General features: G+C 37.1%; 2 protein-coding genes across 2 annotated transcripts; both read left to right on the forward strand.

Moving 5' to 3' along the window:
- Nucleotides 1-450: 450 nt before the first annotated feature.
- On the forward strand, nucleotides 451-3,527 carry rpl37a (ribosomal protein L37a). Its single transcript, XM_056244213.1, has 4 exons — nucleotides 451-558; nucleotides 1,466-1,594; nucleotides 2,515-2,597; nucleotides 3,368-3,527. The coding sequence occupies exons 1-4, from the start codon at nucleotides 556-558 to the stop codon at nucleotides 3,429-3,431; spliced, it is 279 nt and encodes a 92-aa protein (XP_056100188.1). The 5' UTR covers nucleotides 451-555; the 3' UTR covers nucleotides 3,432-3,527.
- A 4,202-nt stretch (nucleotides 3,528-7,729) lies between these two features.
- eif4a3 (eukaryotic translation initiation factor 4A3) lies at nucleotides 7,730-18,952 on the forward strand. The gene is made up of 12 exons (XM_056244217.1): nucleotides 7,730-7,999; nucleotides 8,920-8,992; nucleotides 9,070-9,136; nucleotides 10,583-10,645; nucleotides 11,222-11,354; nucleotides 11,873-11,953; nucleotides 12,031-12,172; nucleotides 13,219-13,357; nucleotides 16,947-17,062; nucleotides 17,370-17,477; nucleotides 17,730-17,857; nucleotides 18,768-18,952. The coding sequence occupies exons 1-12, from the start codon at nucleotides 7,846-7,848 to the stop codon at nucleotides 18,782-18,784; spliced, it is 1,221 nt and encodes a 406-aa protein (XP_056100192.1). The 5' UTR covers nucleotides 7,730-7,845; the 3' UTR covers nucleotides 18,785-18,952.
- The last annotated feature ends 1,764 nt before the right edge of the window (nucleotides 18,953-20,716 follow it).

A 20,716-nucleotide genomic window follows, 5' to 3' on the forward strand; every position in this document is an offset into this window, starting at 1 on the left:
TGTATAGTATATAATAAAATATTTGTATATTATGTACACACATATATAAATCATTTTTAAACGAATTGTATTATAATTCTATTATTTTATACATATATAATATATGATAGAATAATATTGTTTTCTAAATATATAAAATATATTTTATATGTAATATATATATTTTATATATAATTATGATTATAATCTAATACTATATATATAATAAACTATATAATATAATTTATATATATATATATATATATTAAAAAATAAACTATATAATATAATTTATATATAAAAAGGAAATTATACTTTTAAAAATGAATGACGCACACATATACACACACCCACACACAAGCGAATACATATCTATATTTAAAAGCTATTGCTGGATATTTCCTGAGATGATTATGTATTAACCTAACATATTATAACAATAACATTCTGTGCGGTGTTTCCGGCCGCTTGCTGGAGTTGGTCCTCCGGTATCCCATAATGCTTCACTGTCAGCGCTGGTAAATCGCGCATGCGCAGTTGCTCGGCCTCTTTTGGATCCGCACCTCTTCTGCTAAAATGGTGAGTGTTTGTGGCCCGAGAGAGCAATCTTCAAACATCTTCTCTATCGCTCTCATATAACTCCCGTTTCTCATTACTCAGTGTTTGGATGAGTTAATAAAACATTATCTCTGCTGTATATGTTGAAGTAGACGATGATAACGTCTTTAAATGTTATTCTGATGCGCCGTGAGTGTCAGTGAGTCGCGGCTCTGGATCCGAGTCCAACACTAGTGTTTCAGCTCAGAGAAATCGCGTGTTTTAACATGTAAATGAGGTGTAGTTTGGCGTAATGTTTATAGTCATAACAGCAGATAGTTTGAGGAGTATGAAGTTGATTATTAGTGGTTAAAATCAGTTGTTTATCGTCGTTTCGTTGTCAGAAATGAATATAATGCAGTGTAGTTCATGTCATTAACTCGGATGTGTAGTCTCAGTCTGCTATATATTCTGAAGTAAAGCAATAAACTCTAGAGTAAACACTGAGATTATGCTACCCTCATATTGCTGTACAGCTCTTCTATAAATGTTTATTTAATGTTGCAGCATTAGTTCAGTTATTCAACACTAAGGTCATTTCTGCAAATTCAGATCAACAGCTTAAATGAAATTCTCTGATCCAAATGTGTCCCATTTATAATTTTCCATGTTTATTGAAATGTGTCCTATGCAAAGTATCTCATATTTATTGAAATCTCTATGCAAAGTATCTCATATTTATTGAAATCTCTATGCAAAGTATCTCATATTTATTGAAATCTCTATGCAAAGTATCTCATATTTATTGAAATCTCTATGTAAAGCATCTCATATTTATTGAAATCTCTATGTAAAGCATCTCATATTTATTGAAATCTCTGTAAAGTCATATTTATTGACCTCTCTCTGCGAAGTGTCCCGTGTTGATATATGTTTCTTTGCTCGTCAGGCCAAGCGCACCAAGAAGGTGGGGATTGTGGGGAAGTACGGCACCCGTTACGGCGCGTCCCTCAGGAAGATGGTGAAGAAGATTGAGATCAGCCAACATGCCAAATACACCTGTTCTTTCTGTGGAAAGGTGAGGCGCCGTCCTGTGTCGCTGGGTCGCCAAAACACATTTTTTTGCACGTGAATATTGTGACACGAGTGAAGCACAAAGCTTCGTTTACAAAAGAAATAATAGTTTAGCCATTCAATGTTACATCGCATCCATGGAAACGTTTGGATTCGTGCCGAACGAGAGGCGTGCGTCACCTGAGCACACAAATATAATCTTTGTCTTGCGATCTGGTCACCCGATTATCAGCGAATTTAACAATATTCCACTGGACATGGAATATCTTCACTCATTTTCGCAGGGGATTATAAACGTTTCTTCCTTTAGTTCGCTTTTAATTTGTCCTACAGCGCTATTTTTGTTACTTTACCACAGTAAAAATGCGAATATAATAGGCCTGATAGCTTTTTGCGTTCACATCAAATTCTGTTTAACACTGTTTGTGCTTGTGTTACGGTAAGGCACTTCAAGTTTAGTTGTGTAGCGCATTTCACTCACGTCTTTGGGATTTTAGTTTTGCGTTCTCTGGCAGCACAAAATCAAACGTCGTCTGAATGTCTCGACCTGTGGAAGATAAAGTTCACTGTTCAGACCTTTGACAACATCAGGAGAAAATATGGAGATATTAGAAAAGAGGATGACTGTCTCTATCGTGTCCCACATCTCAAAGCGCAGAGCGGGAGGATATATGATGCATCTTTATCGGGAAATGTAAAATAAATGTGTTTTAACTTCCTTATATTATTTAGGTTCTCAATGTTAACAATATTTCGCCCCGCCCTCGTCATCCGGGAAGAGAAGAGAAGCTGCAAGAGGAACTTATTCTGATTCAAGATTACTAAAACTATAATGATGATGTGCACCTATAAATCATTCAGAATAAACACTGCATTATTCCATACAAAATATGAATTGTCAGTTGTTTGTTTCTGTGTGTTCAGACTAAGATGAAGAGAAAGGCTGTTGGTATCTGGCATTGTGGATCCTGCATGAAAACTGTGGCTGGAGGCGCCTGGACATACAAGTAAGAGCGAACGCCATTCCTGATCAAAGCTTCATCTAATGTTTAAAGCGGTCCTATAATGCGCTTTTCACAAGATGTGAAATAAGTCTCTGATGTCCCCAGAGTGTGTGTGTGAAGTTTCAGCTCAAATACCCCACAGATATTTATATAACATGTTGAAATTGTCACTTTTTGAAGGTGAGCAAAAACACGCCGTTTGTGTGTGTCCCTTTAAATTCAAATGAGCTGCTGCTCCCGGCACAGGGGGCGGAGCTTCAAGAGCTAGTGTGTGTGTTAGCAGCTCCGATTACCTCACACACACACTGAACATTTCAAAAACGTTTAGCCTTTTATGTTGAAAGCGGAGTCAAAGATGAGAGACTCTAGAAGTGACGACATGTAGAAGCAACAGGACATTTCTGAACGGTTAGTTGATGAGTTTATGCAGCTGATGTGGAGTTAACGATCTTCTAGTCATTGATTAGCATATTCTGTCATGATCATCTATAAAGCGTGTTCCGGGGGTGGGGCTTATGTAAATGTTAGTGTTTGTGATGTCACTAACCGGTGAAGAAGCTCATTGTAGTTCCTGCCAGCCGTTTGTTGTAGTCCTTAAAAAGTGATTTCTGTAAAAGCGAATCTCTCCCTTTGCTCTGAGCTTTGAGTCGTAACTGTGCAGATGTTGTTTACGCTCAAACAGCAACATCACACACTCACTACAGCGAGACAAGTGACATCATGATCAACCACCGCTTTAAATATTCTAACGTTTCGCTCTGTTTGTTCCACAGCACAACGTCAGCCGTCACGGTTAAATCTGCCATCAAGAGGCTGAAGGAGCTCAAGGACCAGTAACCGCACTGGTTGTGTACAGATCTTCATTCCCTATCGGACTGTGTTTCTCTGTGGCTCGTTGGAACATCCCATAATAAACCTGAGTCTAGAGCGGGACTTGCTTCTGTCTTTCATTGCAAAACAAAACGTTTGAATTTGCATGATTGTGGTGTAGATTTGCTTTTCTAAAATAATCAGATTTAGTCATGGAAAATTAGTTGGGAAAGACATTGATTGAGGGGAAGGGAATGTGAAAACTACATTTTAAATTGTGCTGAAGTGTGGAACAGTGGTTCTGGAAATCAAAACATTCATTTTCTCAATAGGGAAATAGATTTTCAACGGTAACTCCTAAACCTTTAAAGACTGTGAGCTACGAGGGTGTTAATCGATGGGATTCGCTTCTGCTGAATCCGTCAGCTAGGGATGTAACGATTCACTCGCAACCGGTTGAAAATCGATAAAAATGTGTGACGATTCAAGTCGGTTGAAATGTTAAACGAATCGCGATACACGTCTTAAACAGCAGGGCGCGTTTACTGTATAGCCTATACTGTGAAGTTGTGAACCTCGCTTTACAGGCACAATAGCAGCGAGCACACACTGGCGTGAAGCTAGCGAGTGTTTTCACTTCATTCATGGAACTTGATCTTGTGTGAGCCAAGCTCAACTTTCATAGGATTGAACTGAAAGCGCTCGGTTTGCTCCGCTCGCGCCGCACCAGTGCGTGCTATAGACTGGTGTGCACGCGCCGTCAAACAGTAGACATGGCGTCGGCAAGCGTAGATGTTGACGTTGACTCATTCAAAACGGAGGTGTGGCGGCATTTTGACTTTCCGTAGACTAATAATAATCACCACCGTGAGAAGCACCAGTCACCTCCGTTTTCATGTAAAAGTCATAAATACGACAATTGGCTTTATGCACAGCTTCACTACTTCCTGAACTTTAGCCAGCTCCTTTGTTTCCTGTCTGTCATTATTGGACGAACTGATTAATCCAGGTGTGCCTGATTATTGTTACTGAGGCCAGGCACACCTGGATTAATCAGTTTGTCCAATAATGGCAGACAGAAAACAAAGGAGCTGGCTAAAGTTCAGGAAGTAGTGAAGCTGTGCATAAAGCCTATTGCGAGAGCCACGGAGATCACAAGGTGCATCAAGTGTTTCCGTGGCAACCAGGTGTTGTATTTATTTTACAATCTCTTTCTCTAAATGTGTGGGGTTTTTTTTACTCTTACTAACTAGTGTAATGATACAAATTGTAACAAAATTAGAATCTTGCCTTTATTACAATGTAAAACCCCTGTCAATCTGGTACTAATTTTACACAGTCTTTTACATAGTGTGCGAAGGTACCAGTGTCCAGCCTCTTGACCAAACAGACAGAAAGACTGAGTTGAAACAACCTTGAAGGGAATTTTTATAATGTAGTTTTATTATTTGACATATATATTTTAAATTAAAAAGAAATGTGCAGCATTTTGTCTGAGAAATAATAAAAGGGACACTTTTGTCTTAAATCTCATTTGTAAAAAAAAATCGTGAGAAAATCGTATCGTGAAACCAGTATCGTGAATCGTATCGCATCGTGAGATGAGTGAATCGTTACATCCCTACCGTCAGCCCATGTTAACTTAATTTTTTTAAATCCTGTTTAACAGTGAAATTCCTGATGAAAAACTACATTACCCATGATGCTCTACGGAAAATTACACCAATCAACAGGAAAAAAGCTTATAATAATATAAATATAAATGCTGTCAAATCGATTAGTTGCATCTAACAAAGGTTTTTTGAGACTATAATGGGATTGTTTTCCAAAACTTACACTTTGAAACCCTTTTTTAAAAGTGGGATAGTAGTTCTTTCCTGCTAAGATCACGTCTCATACCTCTGTGTTTAAATACTTTTTTGCTTCAAATCATAGTTTAGTGTTTGTCACTTATAACAAAGCCTTTTTAAAATCTCTGGTGCAAAATACTTCTGGAACAAACGCCATTAAAAAGGTGGGCAGGAAATAATGCACTCTTGATGAGTTTCATCCTCATAAAATAATAAATGTTACAAATCCCTTGCACTCATTATGAATGACTAGAAAAATCATGCAAAACTAGATTAAAAGTGATGGAAACTCGAAAGGAAGGAGTTTCCATCACTTCAAAGAAAGGAATTTATTCCATAAATTGCTGACGAAATCCAGTCATAAAAAATAAATTTACTGTATAACGCGGAATTTCATGGAATTTGTCAATCTTTTGAGGAATAAATAGAAAGCAGTTTAGTATACGCTTGAAATCAAATCGCGATGTAGACAAGTGTGTGTGTGGATATTAAACCACAAAGACAATTTAAATACGAATCCTGCGTGTTCTGTGTGAATGAATGGTGCAGCCGACGTGCAGTTTCATTTACCACACACACACACACACACACACTGAAGCACGTGTGACGCTTGCGCTGTTTTTTTGCCTATATGAAGACACAAATGCATGAACTTCCTCTCCAGGCTCTAGATCCACTCCGAAAGTCACTTCGTGATCATTTCACCGCTTCATTTGAGAAAAACGCTCATCATGACATAAACACGCAAACTCAAAAGGTCTTCACGGCAACCCGTCAAAATAAAAGTTCGGTTTAACTTGACAGAAATATATTACCGTTGTACAGTAGAATTTAGATATGTCCCAATGTAATAATACTAACACTAATCCAAATAAATTATCATCAAAACTGAATTTAAGGAATAATCCATGTTTTAATTTTAACAGTAAAGCTCATTGTGCAGCACGTTATTTGACAAAAAGTTTATTTAATTTCATATGATTAAAATTTATGATAAATGATAAAATTTGTGTTTTATGTCTTCATTTTATTACCAGAAAAAACACAACACAGAATTAGTGTGAATTTTTTTTTCATATAAAAAAAAAAAAATGTTGTATACGTTTAATGATTCATAATACACTATTTCAAGTAATTAGACATGCTTTTTGATTGCTAAAAAATTTACACCACGTATCCGTAACACGCCGCTCCGCAACACTAGCAGCCCCCCCCCCCCCCCCCCCCCCCCCCGAAAAAAATCCTAGGGGAAACACTGAAAGTGCTATAGAAATAAATGTGCTTTGACCCAGTGTAACTGGATAGAACCTTAAAGCTAAAAAAATAATAATTCATGTTTATGTGTCTATGTGGTGTTTGTTTTTATTACGCTTTAACACAAACCATGTGTAAGTTCATAAGTCGACAGCATTGCTGAGTATTTCCTCCTTAAAACTGCAGTGAACCAAAGACAGTCTCAAAAACACGGTTTGAAATCGCTGGTGTTTCTGACGTCACAAACGACCTTGTAACCAATCAGATCAACGTGTGCTCATCAACCAGTGGATCTCTGAGCTGAGTGAGTGAGTGGAGGCGGGGCTCATTTGCATATTCATAGAACCGCACATACTAAATGAGCCAAGGGTGTCGAGTTACATTCAAGATATTTTAAAACATTTTTTTTAAAAGTAAAAAACTTTAAAAAGGTAATTTTGGTAATCAAAGATGAGTTTTAAGGGACACAATTATTGACTACAGGGGGACTTTACGTATATATTATAACATTAATTTCTTTAAATGTGGTTTCAAAGTCAAATTCTTCATGGTAGAAGAAATGTGTCGGTTTGATTAGTCCGTACTAGTGTCAAGCTCCTTAATCTCATTTCATGTGCCAGAAGATAATGTTAAAATTGGCTAATGTGACATTTTGAAAGATTTTGTGTTGTTGCCATTTTTACTCAACAATAACACATGATAAACATAAAACAGCACAGCATTGTAAATCAAGGCCACTAAACTATAGAAATGTATTATTATTTGCACGTTTACTGTTTAAAGGGATAGTTCACCCACAAAAAAATTATTTTCATTGTTTACTCATTCCTTCTTTCTTTCACTGAACACAAAGGAAAATATTTTGAAGATTGTTTGTAACAGTTGTGAGGCACCATTGACTTCCACAGCATGAAAAAAAAAACTATGGAAGTCAACGGGGTCCATCCACTGTTTGCTTACAAACATTCTTTAAATATCTTTCTTATTGTTCAGCAGAAGAAATAAATTCATATTATACAACTTGTTGAACTGTCCCTTTAAGGGAATGTGAAACGGGATACATAGCTGTATCCGAAACCACTCGTTCACTCTTTCACGAATCACTAGTTTGTGGCATTTGAGTGCACTATATAGTGGATAAGGAGCGGTTTCGGACACAGCTCAAGATTTTAATCTAAATAGTGGGCGGGGACAGTCAGGATAACGTCATCATCACGCGTCTCATGCATTGTGCGTCACAGCTGCGACACACGCGGCTCTTCCGTTCGGCCTGTGTACGCGCAAAGACGCGCTTTCAGATTTTAATCCGTAATTTATATTAAAAATCACTCATAATCATGACCGCCGCCGCAGTTCCCGTGAGAAAGAGGCTCATGAAGGAGGAAGATATGACTAAAATCGAGTTTGAAACGAGTGAGGAGGTGGATGTGACTCCGACTTTCGACACGATGGGCCTGAGGGAAGATTTACTGCGCGGGATCTACGCGTACGGTAAAAACGCTTAATTAATCATTAATTACTGCTGAAATTCACGACATATCAGGTTATAGAGCTGCGTATGAGATTTATTTGGAAGTGAGGGAAGAATTACGCGAACGGTGCTGATCAATACACGGATATTAGTTCCCTTTAAATAATCATTATAATACCGGTTCCTTTACTTCATCATGTTTGTTAGTGACTGAGGCGATTGTGGTGTTTTAATAGAGCGTCCATTGCCTCAGTTTAACGTTACTGTGTTAAACTCAACTAGTTCAGTCAGTAGACATTGTTGTGTTATATATAAGTTATGTGTGTGTGTGTGTGTTCAAGTGAATGATATGTTTGTGTGTAAGGTAATGAGAGATTAGAATGATATTTATATTTTATACTAGGGGTGTAAATATGGATATGATATCGATTCTCACAGCCAACGATACGATATTTGGCGATACATAAACAAAATCTAGTGATATGATTACAATTGATTCATCATATTTTCAGCAGGTAACCAAATAACAAGCAATACCAGAAATAAATACAGTAAAACAAGGACTCAAATGAAATAATCAGTGTTTTTCAGGTAGGTCTAAGAAGTTTGCAGGCACAGAAATTAATCACGTGTTTAATAACACTGCATAATCTTCACTGTATACATTAAATAATAGATTTATAATATTAAAGTTTTAATAGTTATTTAGTAAAGAGCAGTGAAAGATTGTCAAAATAAAGTGGTCTCTTTAAAAAAAAAATGTAGCAATTGATTTTTTTATATCGATCCATATTGTTACACCCCTATTTGATGCGTATAGTCTCACTGTATATTGTGGGATGTTCATCACAGCATAGCGTCTTGCTGCGGGACAGTTACGGTTACTGTCATCATGCTAGGATGAAAATACCTTTAATGATTATTTTAATGGTTGTTTCAGGTTTTGAGAAGCCGTCAGCCATCCAGCAGCGAGCCATCAAACAGATCATCAAGGGGAGAGACGTCATTGCCCAGTATGTGTTGTAGAGAAGATAAATGTTTGTTGGTTCTGGTGATGTACATTGACTCACGCGGTGTGTCTGTTCTCCAGGTCTCAGTCTGGAACCGGTAAAACGGCCACGTTCTGTATCTCCGTGCTGCAGTGTTTGGATATCCAGGTGCGTTGCGCTTTTCCCTTACCTTCCAGTGTCTTAGTATCAATCATTGCTATACTACTGTAGCTTTGTGTCAGTATTTTAAATATTTATATTTAAAGCCCCCCTGTAGTCAATAATTGTATCCCTTAAAACTCATCTTTGATCACCCAAATGTTTTTAAATGTCTTGAATGTAACTCGACACTAGGGTTGGGTATCGGTTGGGTTTTATCCGATACCAGTACCTACTCGGTATTTTTTAAACGGTTCCGGTGCTTAAACGGTTCTTGAAACGATACTTAAGAAAACGAAACCGCACACACTTTGTCAAAAAATAATACCCCTTTATTTACAGGGCCAATATTAACTTATATCTTTAAACAATATGGTAATAATAAATAAACCAATATAAAATAAAAATTCACATTACATAATATCAAATAAAACAATATTGTATCAAACAATGTAATAATACTGGAGATTAACAGAGATTACTACCTGGGTAATCTAATATCGACATGGCTACAGGTTCCCATGTTTTGTCTGCTTGAACCAGTCATGTAAGTGATCTGATCATTGTACTAGTTACGCAGCGCTTAGCTTGGCAAGTTTGGTATTTCGTTCCCACTGCGTCTTAGCTATGCAGCTTTGAGTAAACGTATGCTAGAGAACGTCTCTGGTTACTGGTGTAACCCATGTTCTCTGAATAGGGAACGAGACGCTGCGTTCACTGCCAAACTCCTCGCGCTGCCGACAAGCTTGAAGCTTCCTTTTTCGGCAGAGAACTCTGAGGAGCAGATGATGCGCGCGCTAATAGAATATGACGACGTAAGAGCGTCAAGGCGGCGGCCGCGCCATCAGCCAATGGATTGGAGTGAATCCTGATTCTATATGGGCTTCAGACAATCGTTCTGACGCATAATTTTACATGTGAAATGCAGCCAAACCTTGGAGCGTTTTGTCTTCGGCATCTTCAATAATCCCCTCGCTATCAGCAGACGTTCCGGGAGTCTCCCGCATATTGATAACTGCTCCCTGATGCCCGCAAATTAGTTAAAATCTCCCGGAACGCTTGAGCGAGCGAGCAAAAGCGCGCATGTGAGACAGAACAGACAGTGCTCCAATAAACCGTATAGTGCATGCACGGCGGAGAGAGAGAGAGAGAGACTTTGCGTGTGTGCGCCTTATGCCACAGAGACTCAGGCACCGAAATTTTCGTTCTTATTCGGTCTGGTTACTACCGTTTACGTCAGAACCGGTTCCCTATTGGCACCGCGTTTCGGTACCCAACCCTACTCGACACCCTCACCTCATTTAGCATTGTCTTAAAGCGTAATAAAAACACCACATAGACACATAAACAACATTAAACGCTGGATTTTTACCACAGGGGGACTTTAAAGTATGTTATAGTTCCAAGTTTTTTTTTCATCACATGGAATTTTTTGCCCCTTTCTTCTTTGCCCAGGTTCGAGAGACTCAAGCGCTGATTTTGGCTCCGACCAGAGAGTTAGCAGGACAGATCCAGAAGGTAAAGTCAAGATTTAGAAAACACATTTATTTTTGTAATCTCGCGTGTCTGACACAGGGTGCTTGAATTTGACTTTCTGAAATTTAAGTCCTGGAAAACCCTTGAAAATATTTATGAAAAGGTGCTTGAATTATTGAAAGACAAGATATGTGAAATTAGTGTTTCATTTTATTGATAAAACTATATTTTCGCGCAATATTAACGCTGCAGCCCGTCTGATATAGACATGGAGGCATTTGGCATGACTGTGAGTGTGATATTGCTCATAAATATCCTAATATGTGATGCAGCCTTCAGTCGTCAGCTCAATCATATAATCACGGGGGGGGGTCAGTTTGAAATAGGAAAGCGATATCTTTGTCATAATACCTTTTCAATGGTTAAAGTTACCAGAGTCATTGCATGTGCTGCACTTTATTTGTTCTACCATTTTTATTTTCCTTTTATGTATTTACATTTTTTTGAATTTGAAAGATAATAAAGATATTGTTTGATAAGTGCGATCTCTGATTGTAGTCCTTGAAAACCAAAAAAGTAGTGCTTCAAGTTCTGGAATTGTTGTTCTCTGTTGTGCAGGTGCTTCTGGCGTTGGGCGACTACATGAATGTTCAGTGTCATTCCTGCATCGGAGGCACAAACGTGGGCGAGGACATCAGAAAGCTGGACTACGGGCAGCATGTGGTGGCAGGAACGCCCGGCCGAGTGTTCGGTGAGCTTAACGTTCATTCTTCACGTATAATTAAAGGGATCGTTCTCCTAAAAATGAAAATTAACCCTTGATTTACTCGCCCTGAACCCATCTTAGGTGTGTATGACATTCTTCTGTCAGACGAACACAATCAGAGTTATGTTAATAAATGTCCTGGCTCTTCCAAGCTTTATAATGGCAGTGAATGGATATATTTTTTTGAAAGTCCATCAAAGCCTGTCCAACCGTGATAGAGTGCTCGAAACGGCTCTCCGGGGGGTTAATAAAGGCCGTGTGAAGCGATGCGTTCGTGTAAGAAAAATATCCATATTTAAAACTTTGACTAAAATAACGAGCTTCGATTCACGCCTAAAGAGCGACACTTGACGCAAGACGTAATGACGAACACGGTGTTTAAATACTCAGTGGATGTTGATGTGTAAATGTGTACAGTCTTTCTCACTGTACATTACAATCTCATTTCAAAAGAGAAGGTCCTGTTAATGTTCATGATCATAGCGTAATCTTCTGTCTTGCAGACATGATCCGCAGGAGGAGTTTGAGGACCCGTGCCATTAAGATGCTGGTGTTGGATGAAGCAGATGAAATGCTCAACAAGGGTAAAGCGTCCTGCGCTCCTCCCGAACGCATGCACACCTGTGTCCGCTCTCGCGTTTGACTCCCTTTGCTTTCGCAGGGTTTAAGGAGCAGATCTACGACGTGTACCGATACCTGCCGCCCGCCACTCAGGTGTGTCTGATCAGCGCCACGCTGCCACACGAGATCCTCGAGATGACCAACAAGTTCATGACCGACCCCATACGCATTCTGGTCAAACGGTGAGACGCTTGAGCTCATTAAATCACAAATCACACTTAATCTCTCAATATGATCGCACTCGATGAGTAAATATCAAACTGATGTGGAAAGAAAGATGCACAAACTCACTTTACAACTTTGAACTCTTTAAAACCACTGTATTATATTTAATACACACCTCTAAATGATCAACATGATATTTTCACACACTCTCCTCCAGTCCTTCTGTGTGTGACAGAGTTTAGACTCTTTTATCCAGTAAAAGTCTCTCAGTGTAATTGTACAAACGTCCTCCTTCAGCTCGAGCTTCACGAGTCTTTCTGTGTCAAATCTACACTGAGTTTATCAAGTAAACGCAAGAATAACTCTGATATTGTTAGTAATATTTCAGCTGGACTGAAGCAGGTTTATTGATCATAATCATCATTTATTAGAAAAATCATGAGTATCAAATATGATCATCAGGCTTTTGAGGAAGGTTTATTTGTTCGTCTCTAAATCATCGTTGTATTGAGTTTTAAAACTACAGATCATAAAACTTAGCATTTAAATATCATCTCACTAAGACATATTACAGGCAGATATTGATATTTATATGCATTTTATGTAAGTATCTGCTATAAAGATCTCACTGATTTACATCACAAGCATCAGAATTATCACTTTTAGTGCATATAAATATCAGCATCTGCAGCAACAGCTCGTCTTTACTCAGTTTGAGTCTCTGAATATATATATATTTTTTTTTTAATTCCTCCATATTCTCACTATATCAGACTATATGAGCCATAAAAGCCTGATGTATTAAATATACCTTAGTTTTCTTCTGTCTAAAGGTTCAATAAACTGTTCCATTTCAACTCTTTTTTTTGACATTTTATATGGCAGGCTTTACAAGTCAAGTCACCTTTATTTCTATAATCATCAGTGATGCGAATAGAATTCAGTTCTGCTGTAAAGCATCTCTAAAGACAACTGTTATTGTAGATGTGGTGTGTGTGTGTCACCTGTAGCTGCTCTGTGAGAACACACTGCATGTTGGGTTGATGTTTGCATGACTCTGCAGTGATGAATTGACCCTGGAGGGCATTAAGCAGTTTTTCGTGGCCGTGGAGCGAGAGGAGTGGAAGTTCGACACGCTGTGTGACCTGTACGACACGCTGACCATCACACAGGCCGTCATCTTCTGCAACACCAAACGCAAGGTCAGCTGCTAAACACTAAAACTAAAATCCCATCGAAATATCTAAAAACATCCAGTCTTCAGCGTTGAATTGACAGCCGTGTTTGTTATGCAGGACGTTCTCCTGTATTGTGAGGGCTGTGCTGCTGTTACTGAGTGTTTTCATGCACTAAACTGCATTACCTGTCAAGTTTGGAATTATTCAAAAATGCAGTAAAAACTGTCTATTATGTTTTAAAGAGCTGTTTTTTTATGTGAAAATATATTGTAAAATGTCATTTTTGTGGAAACTGTTAATCAAAGAATCCTGACAAATTAAATGTTTCACGAAGTTCATCAGCATTTATTTGAAATAGAATATTTTATAACATTATAAATGTCTTTACTGTCACTTTTTGATCAATTTAACACGTCCTGGATGAATAAAAGTGTTATTTTAATCTTACTTTAAAGCTCCAGTCCGTAACTTTTTTAAGTTAAAAATAATCCAAAATAATTATATTAAAAAAAAACTTATTCTGCCAGTGGTCAAAACTATCTGCTTGCCATAGCTAGATTCAAAACGGTTAGCTTGTAATAATGATTTTAATTCCAGTGGTACTGGTGGGTTTCCGCGGGAAATTCGAGCATGTCTTTGCGTCATGACGTCACACCCGTACACATAAAGGAGTTTCGGCTAGCCGGCTATACTGCGCGTGACGAGATGTAGAGATGTATAGGCTTTTCTTGCAGCACTTTACATTATTAAACTTATGGCATCCAGAAAGATCCAAACAACAATCATCAGTGTCAACTGGAGATTCAGCAGTTATAAAACCCAAAAGACTTCGTACTTCGGATTTAAGGTGGAAAGAGGAAGAGAAAGAAACCGTCTCATGCGAACACAAGGATTTAAACATCGGCGGGGCTTTTGAAAAGTGCGTGAACTCCGTGTTTTGAAGGGGTTCGAAACGGAAGAAGAGACGGCTTTTTTCTGCTGAACAAGTAAGACATTTCAATAGTTCAATCGTGTAACAGTACGTTTTCTTAATTCACACAGTTATGGAGTTTCCTTTGTTGTGCCTTTCTCGTTTTGCTATTATGGAGAATATGAATTCTGAACTACACAGGTAACCATAAAACACATTATATTTAACATTAGTCACGCAATGCTGATGTTGTTAACATGAACAATTTGAGAACAAAGTAGGCTATAATTTGCACGGTTGCTGTAAATCGCGTTGATTAAATCTAACGAAGCTTATCATGTCGAATGCTTTTTCCCCCTTAGTTCGTCAGAACAAAAATGGATGTTACTTACTTGTTCAGAAGACATTTTCTTATGAAAATTCTTATGTTGGTCAAACTTTCAAAAAGTGAATCTGTGATTCTGTATGCCAGTATCCACACAGCGCGGTGACGGACAGCAGCACTCGCCTCAAAGCACTGTGTTCATCCGCGCTGTTTCATGCCGATTTACAACCCACGTAAAGATGATAATTCAGCCAATCACTGCAGTTACAGATTTCCAACAGAGAGATGGCGACAAAGAGGAAAAGATACGGACTGGAGCTTTAAGCTTTTAAATTGTAATATATGACGGTTTATAACACTGATAATAATCATAAATGTTTCTTGATCCTCATATTAGAGTGATTTCTGAAGGATCATGTGACACTGAAGACTGGAGTAATGATGCTGAAACTCAGCTTTGATCACAGGAATAAATTACACTTTACTGTATATTCACATAGAAAACAGATGATTTACACTGGAGTAATATTACTGTTTTACTTTTTTTTTTTTTTTTTTTTTTATCAAATAAATGCAGCCTGAGCGAGCAGAAGAGACTCTTTCAGAAACCAGGGTTCCCGCGGATCCTTAAAGTCTTAAATTAGATTTTTAAAATTTAAGGCCATAAAAAGTCTTATAAAGTCTTATTTTTACTTATGAAAGGTATTAAATTTTAGATGACACTGACTTAGACATATCTAAAAGCTTTCCAAATTAAAACCATCTAATTAGCGTACGTATTTTAATTTATTTATTATTCTATCTTTGTGGATTTGCTAGTTCACGTGACATTTCGCGTCACTCGCGAGTCGCGGCAGCATAACTGTCTCCTGCACGCGAGAGGAGAGAAGGAGAAGAAAGGTCGTAAATGTCAGTTCAGTTGTGAGTTCATTCTTTATGTGCGTATGGTGTGCGATGTGTATCGTCTTTTATGAAATTGTAATCATTGTTTTAACGATGTACGAGGCACTGCGAGCTGACATCGCATTTGTCTCGTGCTTGCACTGCGTGATGTGTGCAGTGTAACTGTTATGTCCCCAAGTTAGTTTTTGTCTTATATTTATATCATATTATGTTCTTATATTAGAATATCACATCAGAAAGAGTGCCGTTTTCCCGTGCACAATTCCAATTGTGATATTTATGTTATACAACTGTTAAATTAACAATAAGTTAACATTGAGTTACTTTTTAGACACAATATTGTCAATATTGTTTGTTTTCCCTTTATTTCGCCGACTATAATTTCAAAATGAAACCGTAGCAGAGTCTCAATGCAACACAGCGATGATTTCTTGACTGAAATCCGCGTTTTGAACGAATCACTTGCTGCTTTCCCGAATGAATCAGCCGTTTGAACGAATCACTTGCTTCTTTCCCGAATGAATCAGCCGTTTGAACGAATCACTTGCTTCTTTCCCGAATGAATCAGCCGTTTGAACGAATCGGTTGAATGAATGACTCCCTCAACTCACTTATTAAGACAGTGATTTGCCGCTGCGGTTTCATATTTAAAGTACCCTTTAAATAAAATGTTAAAATTAGAAATCATTTCATATTTAAATATTGAATATTTATTTAAAAATATATATCTCATAGCTTTATTTATGCAGTTGTAAATGGAGTGTAAATATATTAATGCCACTTCTGATGCCGCTTCTGTCACCTCTGCACTGCAAAGATGGATTTTGATTGAATGATTTAATTTGACTGTAACAGTGGTACTGTATGATTATTATATAATTAAGGATTATTGTATAATTACTGTATAATTTAATTTGAATGATAGTATTTGACATTAAAGGTGATGCATAACTCTAAATAAGTTTAGAAAAAATGTCCATATATAGGTGAAAATGCCCCTGAAAAAATCAATTTAAGGTGGCAAATATTGCCCCTTAATTAAAATATTAATTTCTGTCACTGCTGTGAACTGACCACTGCATAGAATATGAAAAATATGAATATCTTCGTGAGTCAGCTGTCAACAACAGACCCCAACAGACCTAGACCTAAACAGACCAAACCTATAACACAATCAGTAAAATATCATCTAATTATTATCAACAAAACGTTGAAAATATCAAGATATATTTTTGTCAAAACTGCACAGCCCTAATGTACGGTATTAATTTTGATTTCTTCAGGTCTTAAAAAGGTCTTAAAAAGCCTTAAATTTGACTTTCAAAAGTGTGCAGGAACCCTGGAAACATTAATAAATCCAAACTTGTGCCTGTAATGTTTATTTGTAGTCTAACTAGACAAAGCGGATTGATCAGTTTTGAACTGTAGTCAACGACGCCTCGTGTTTCGGTTTAACTCCTGCCGTGTGTCTTCAGGTGGACTGGCTGACGGAGAAGATGAGGGAGGCGAACTTCACCGTGTCGTCGATGCATGGAGACATGCCTCAGAAAGAGAGAGAGTCTATTATGAAGGAGTTCAGATCTGGAGCCAGGTAAACTCACACTGCATACACTGAGCCACACCCAGATTTCAGCACCCAATCAACAACTGATGCGCAGAACCAAGCTCCGCCCCTCAAGCTCAAGATCATCTGCGTACACTGAGAGCCACGCCCACATCTCAGCACCCAATCAACAACTGATGCACAGAACCAATCCCCGCCATACTTTTTTTCATAATCCGTTACACTCGGATGTACGTCACAATATGCCGTTACGTCCTTTAATACAGTGTTCAGTGGAAGCAGATTTATGTCACTCAAGTGTTTGAGATTGTGTGTGTGTGTTTCTTGTGTGCAGTCGAGTGTTGATCTCCACAGACGTCTGGGCCAGAGGTCTGGATGTGCCTCAGGTTTCTCTCATCATTAACTACGATCTTCCCAACAACAGAGAGCTGTACATCCACAGGTACACACACACACACACACACCTCAGTCTCACAGTAGTGAGCAAGAATTAACTCGCTGAATTTTTTTTTTTTTTTTTTTTTTTACTATACAGACATTAAAAAATATAAATGACTAAAACTAGAAAAATATAAAAACTAATTAAATCTTTTAATAATATAACAGTATCTCAGTGATGCTGTAATCACACTGCTCGTGACGGATGTGATGACATCAGATGTAGGTGTGTCTGACCTGTCGTGTCTCTCGTCAGGATTGGTCGATCGGGTCGTTACGGCAGGAAGGGTGTGGCCATCAACTTTGTGAAGAACGACGACATCCGTATCCTCCGAGATATTGAGCAGTACTATTCCACACAGATCGACGAGATGCCCATGAACGGTGAGTCTGGCATCATCTCTCTCACCAATCGGACGTCATCATCATAACCTTTCAATAAAAGGAATTCTTATTATTGATGACACATTAAACATTGTTTTTATTTACCACATCACTAACTCAGATTATTAACCCTCTGGTGCCCTTTTTAACCCTTTTTTATTTCAATGAAATGCATGTACTATATTTTAGTTTTTTTTTTCATTTTAATATTTTGTCTTTTTAGGGGATTTTATGGTAAAAAATTATATTTACGCTGTATTTATAATCCATTTATTAACTTTTTGAGCATAGACCTGAAAATTTAATTCTCAAACTTAAGCCTTTGCTCTAAAGCATTCAAGATTTACAGCAAAGACGACGCTTGGCAGATTATTGCTAAGTGGAAAAAGTTTTTAAAAAGTTACAGAATTTTACGTTTTTGAAAAATGCACAAAAAGACTATTTTCAATTTTGATATGAAATGTATATTTTCAAAAACATGTTTTACTCTAAAACTGTGAGAAAATCAAAGCCATTTTTTTTATAAGTAAAAAGTAAAAAAACTTAAACTTTTTCACTCAAAAATGACCGCAGAGCACCAGAGGGTTTAAAATAAATAATGCTAAAGTGTTAATTTTTAGTTAAGAATCCTCGTCAATTTTTTTTATGGTAGACAATAATTCAAGTTGTTTCTTGGTTTGGCAAAAAAAAAAAAAAAAAAAATTCTATAAAATACTATTTAAAAAAAAAACCCGTCATTGTTAAACCTCATATCAATGGAATTTTTTTTTCTTCTGGCTTTTTAATTTTTTTTTATTATTTATTGTTCTATAATTGTTGTTTGTGACATGAATAAAGGCATTGTAAAAAAATAAATGAGTGCAAGATTATCGATGTTGAGATATTCATGGTCTATTGACTTGTCTTTCAGTGGCTGACCTGATCTGAGGGATGAAATTTTCCAGAACCGGTTTGCTGTCATTTGGATCTTTTATTTTCCACCTTGTAATTCTTTTTTTATTTACAGTTTTTATGTAGTTTGAGCTCAGATGGGCTGTATTGTGTTTCCTGCGCTTCATTGGGGGTTGTAAATAAAGAATCTTTGTCCATCTTTGATCTGATGTGTTTTATTCTGATTAAACTGTTAATTAAAGGTTCTGACTGATGTCACTGCAGCGTGTGATGTTCTAGATGGAGTTGAAGTGAGAATTATAGCAGCAAACACTTCAGAAGAAATATTCAACAGTCAACCCTTAATAGATTTGAGTATTAATGGGTCAAGTGTTGAGGAAAAAGATGCGTCTTTAGCCGGTTCTTGAAAATGGTTAAAGACTCCGAAAGCAGCTCATGTTGCTCAATCTTGTTTTAGCATGATTTAACATGAACATGTTTATAGCATGAATTAGCACATTCCTTGCATGATTTCACACATTAACATGTTTTAGCATATTGCTAACATGATTACATTTACTAACATTTTTAACATGGTTTAACATTTATCTTGCATATTTTAAAACAGTGCTAGCATATTTTAATGTTGCTAGCATGATTTAATACATTATGTTTCTAGCATGAATTAGCACATTGTTAGCATGTTATATATTGCTAGCATAATTTAACACATTAACATGTTTCTAACATGAATTAGCACGTTGCTAGCATATTTTAGTATGTTGCTAGCATGATTTAGCACTTTACTAACATGTTTCTAACATGAATTAACATTTCTAGCATGATTTTACACTGTTTTAACGTATTTTGCTAATTGAACACTGTTAGCATGTTTCTAGCGTCAATTAGCACATTGCTTGCATTTTGCTAACATGATTTAGCACATTATTAGCATTTCGTTAACATGATTAAACACGTTGGCATGTTTCTATAACAGTATGTTTTAACATGTTAGCATGAATTAACATTGCTAACATGTTCTGCATGTTGATAGATGGGTAAGTTAGGTTGATGTGTAAGTTGATCAGCTAATGTATACATTTGCAATAGTTTTTTTATCGTTTGCAAATGAAAGGTCTGTTAAAAAACACTGTTTTTTTCCCCACCAATTGGCAACCCGGGATGTTGAAACACTATTGGGTGTTAGTAGAATAACTCGTTTTTCAGAGAAACGAGCATTTGAACTTGGGTCTCCTGATTCTGCAAACATTTTATGGTAATTTTATGCCTCAGTCCAGTCAAAAATTGCATACAGTACCTTTAAAAAGTTATAAAATTGCTGTATATGGTTTAACTGTTACTCACCAACACCAAACATCCAACAATAAGAAAACGACGAAACACTTTTGATTCTTTATATTAGTAATCAGCCATTTAACAAAAACCTCAGTCTATTTCTGCACTGCGCCTTTAAGAGAGATATATTTACTGTGTCTGGTTACTTACAGTAACTGTTGACCCTGCTCTGTTAATACTCTCATTAATTCAGGAAATCATTCTCAAGGTGAATGTTTTAAACACCACAGACTGAAACAGTCCACGATGTCTTTAATTTACGCTAGTGGAACATTTAATGGCTTTTGTCTCGTAGTTGTGGTGAATATCCGACACGCTTAATCCTCTTAGGAGGTTATTTACAGCTGGTGGCAGATTACATGCATTGATCTGCACTCACCTCATGTGAAAACTCTTACCTGCAAACTCCAAAATCCGCTGTTCTGACACTGAAATAGGTGTTTTTGTTCTGAATGTATATGTACTGTATATGTATGAATGATGTATGTCTTCAGAAAATTAAAAATATATATATTTTCAATTTATCTCTGATGTAGAAGCCCATTTCTGGTAAAAATGAGTTGCATATGCTGTTTCATGTTGACTAAGTTTCACTCTGACTCACTTTTTTTACTCCTCTTAAACAAATTGGTT

The sequence above is a fragment of the Rhinichthys klamathensis genome, unplaced genomic scaffold (genome assembly GCF_029890125.1).
Source record: "Rhinichthys klamathensis goyatoka isolate OS25496 unplaced genomic scaffold, OSU_Roscu_1.1 h1tg000941l_1, whole genome shotgun sequence".
Lineage (NCBI taxonomy): Eukaryota > Metazoa > Chordata > Actinopteri > Cypriniformes > Leuciscidae > Rhinichthys > Rhinichthys klamathensis.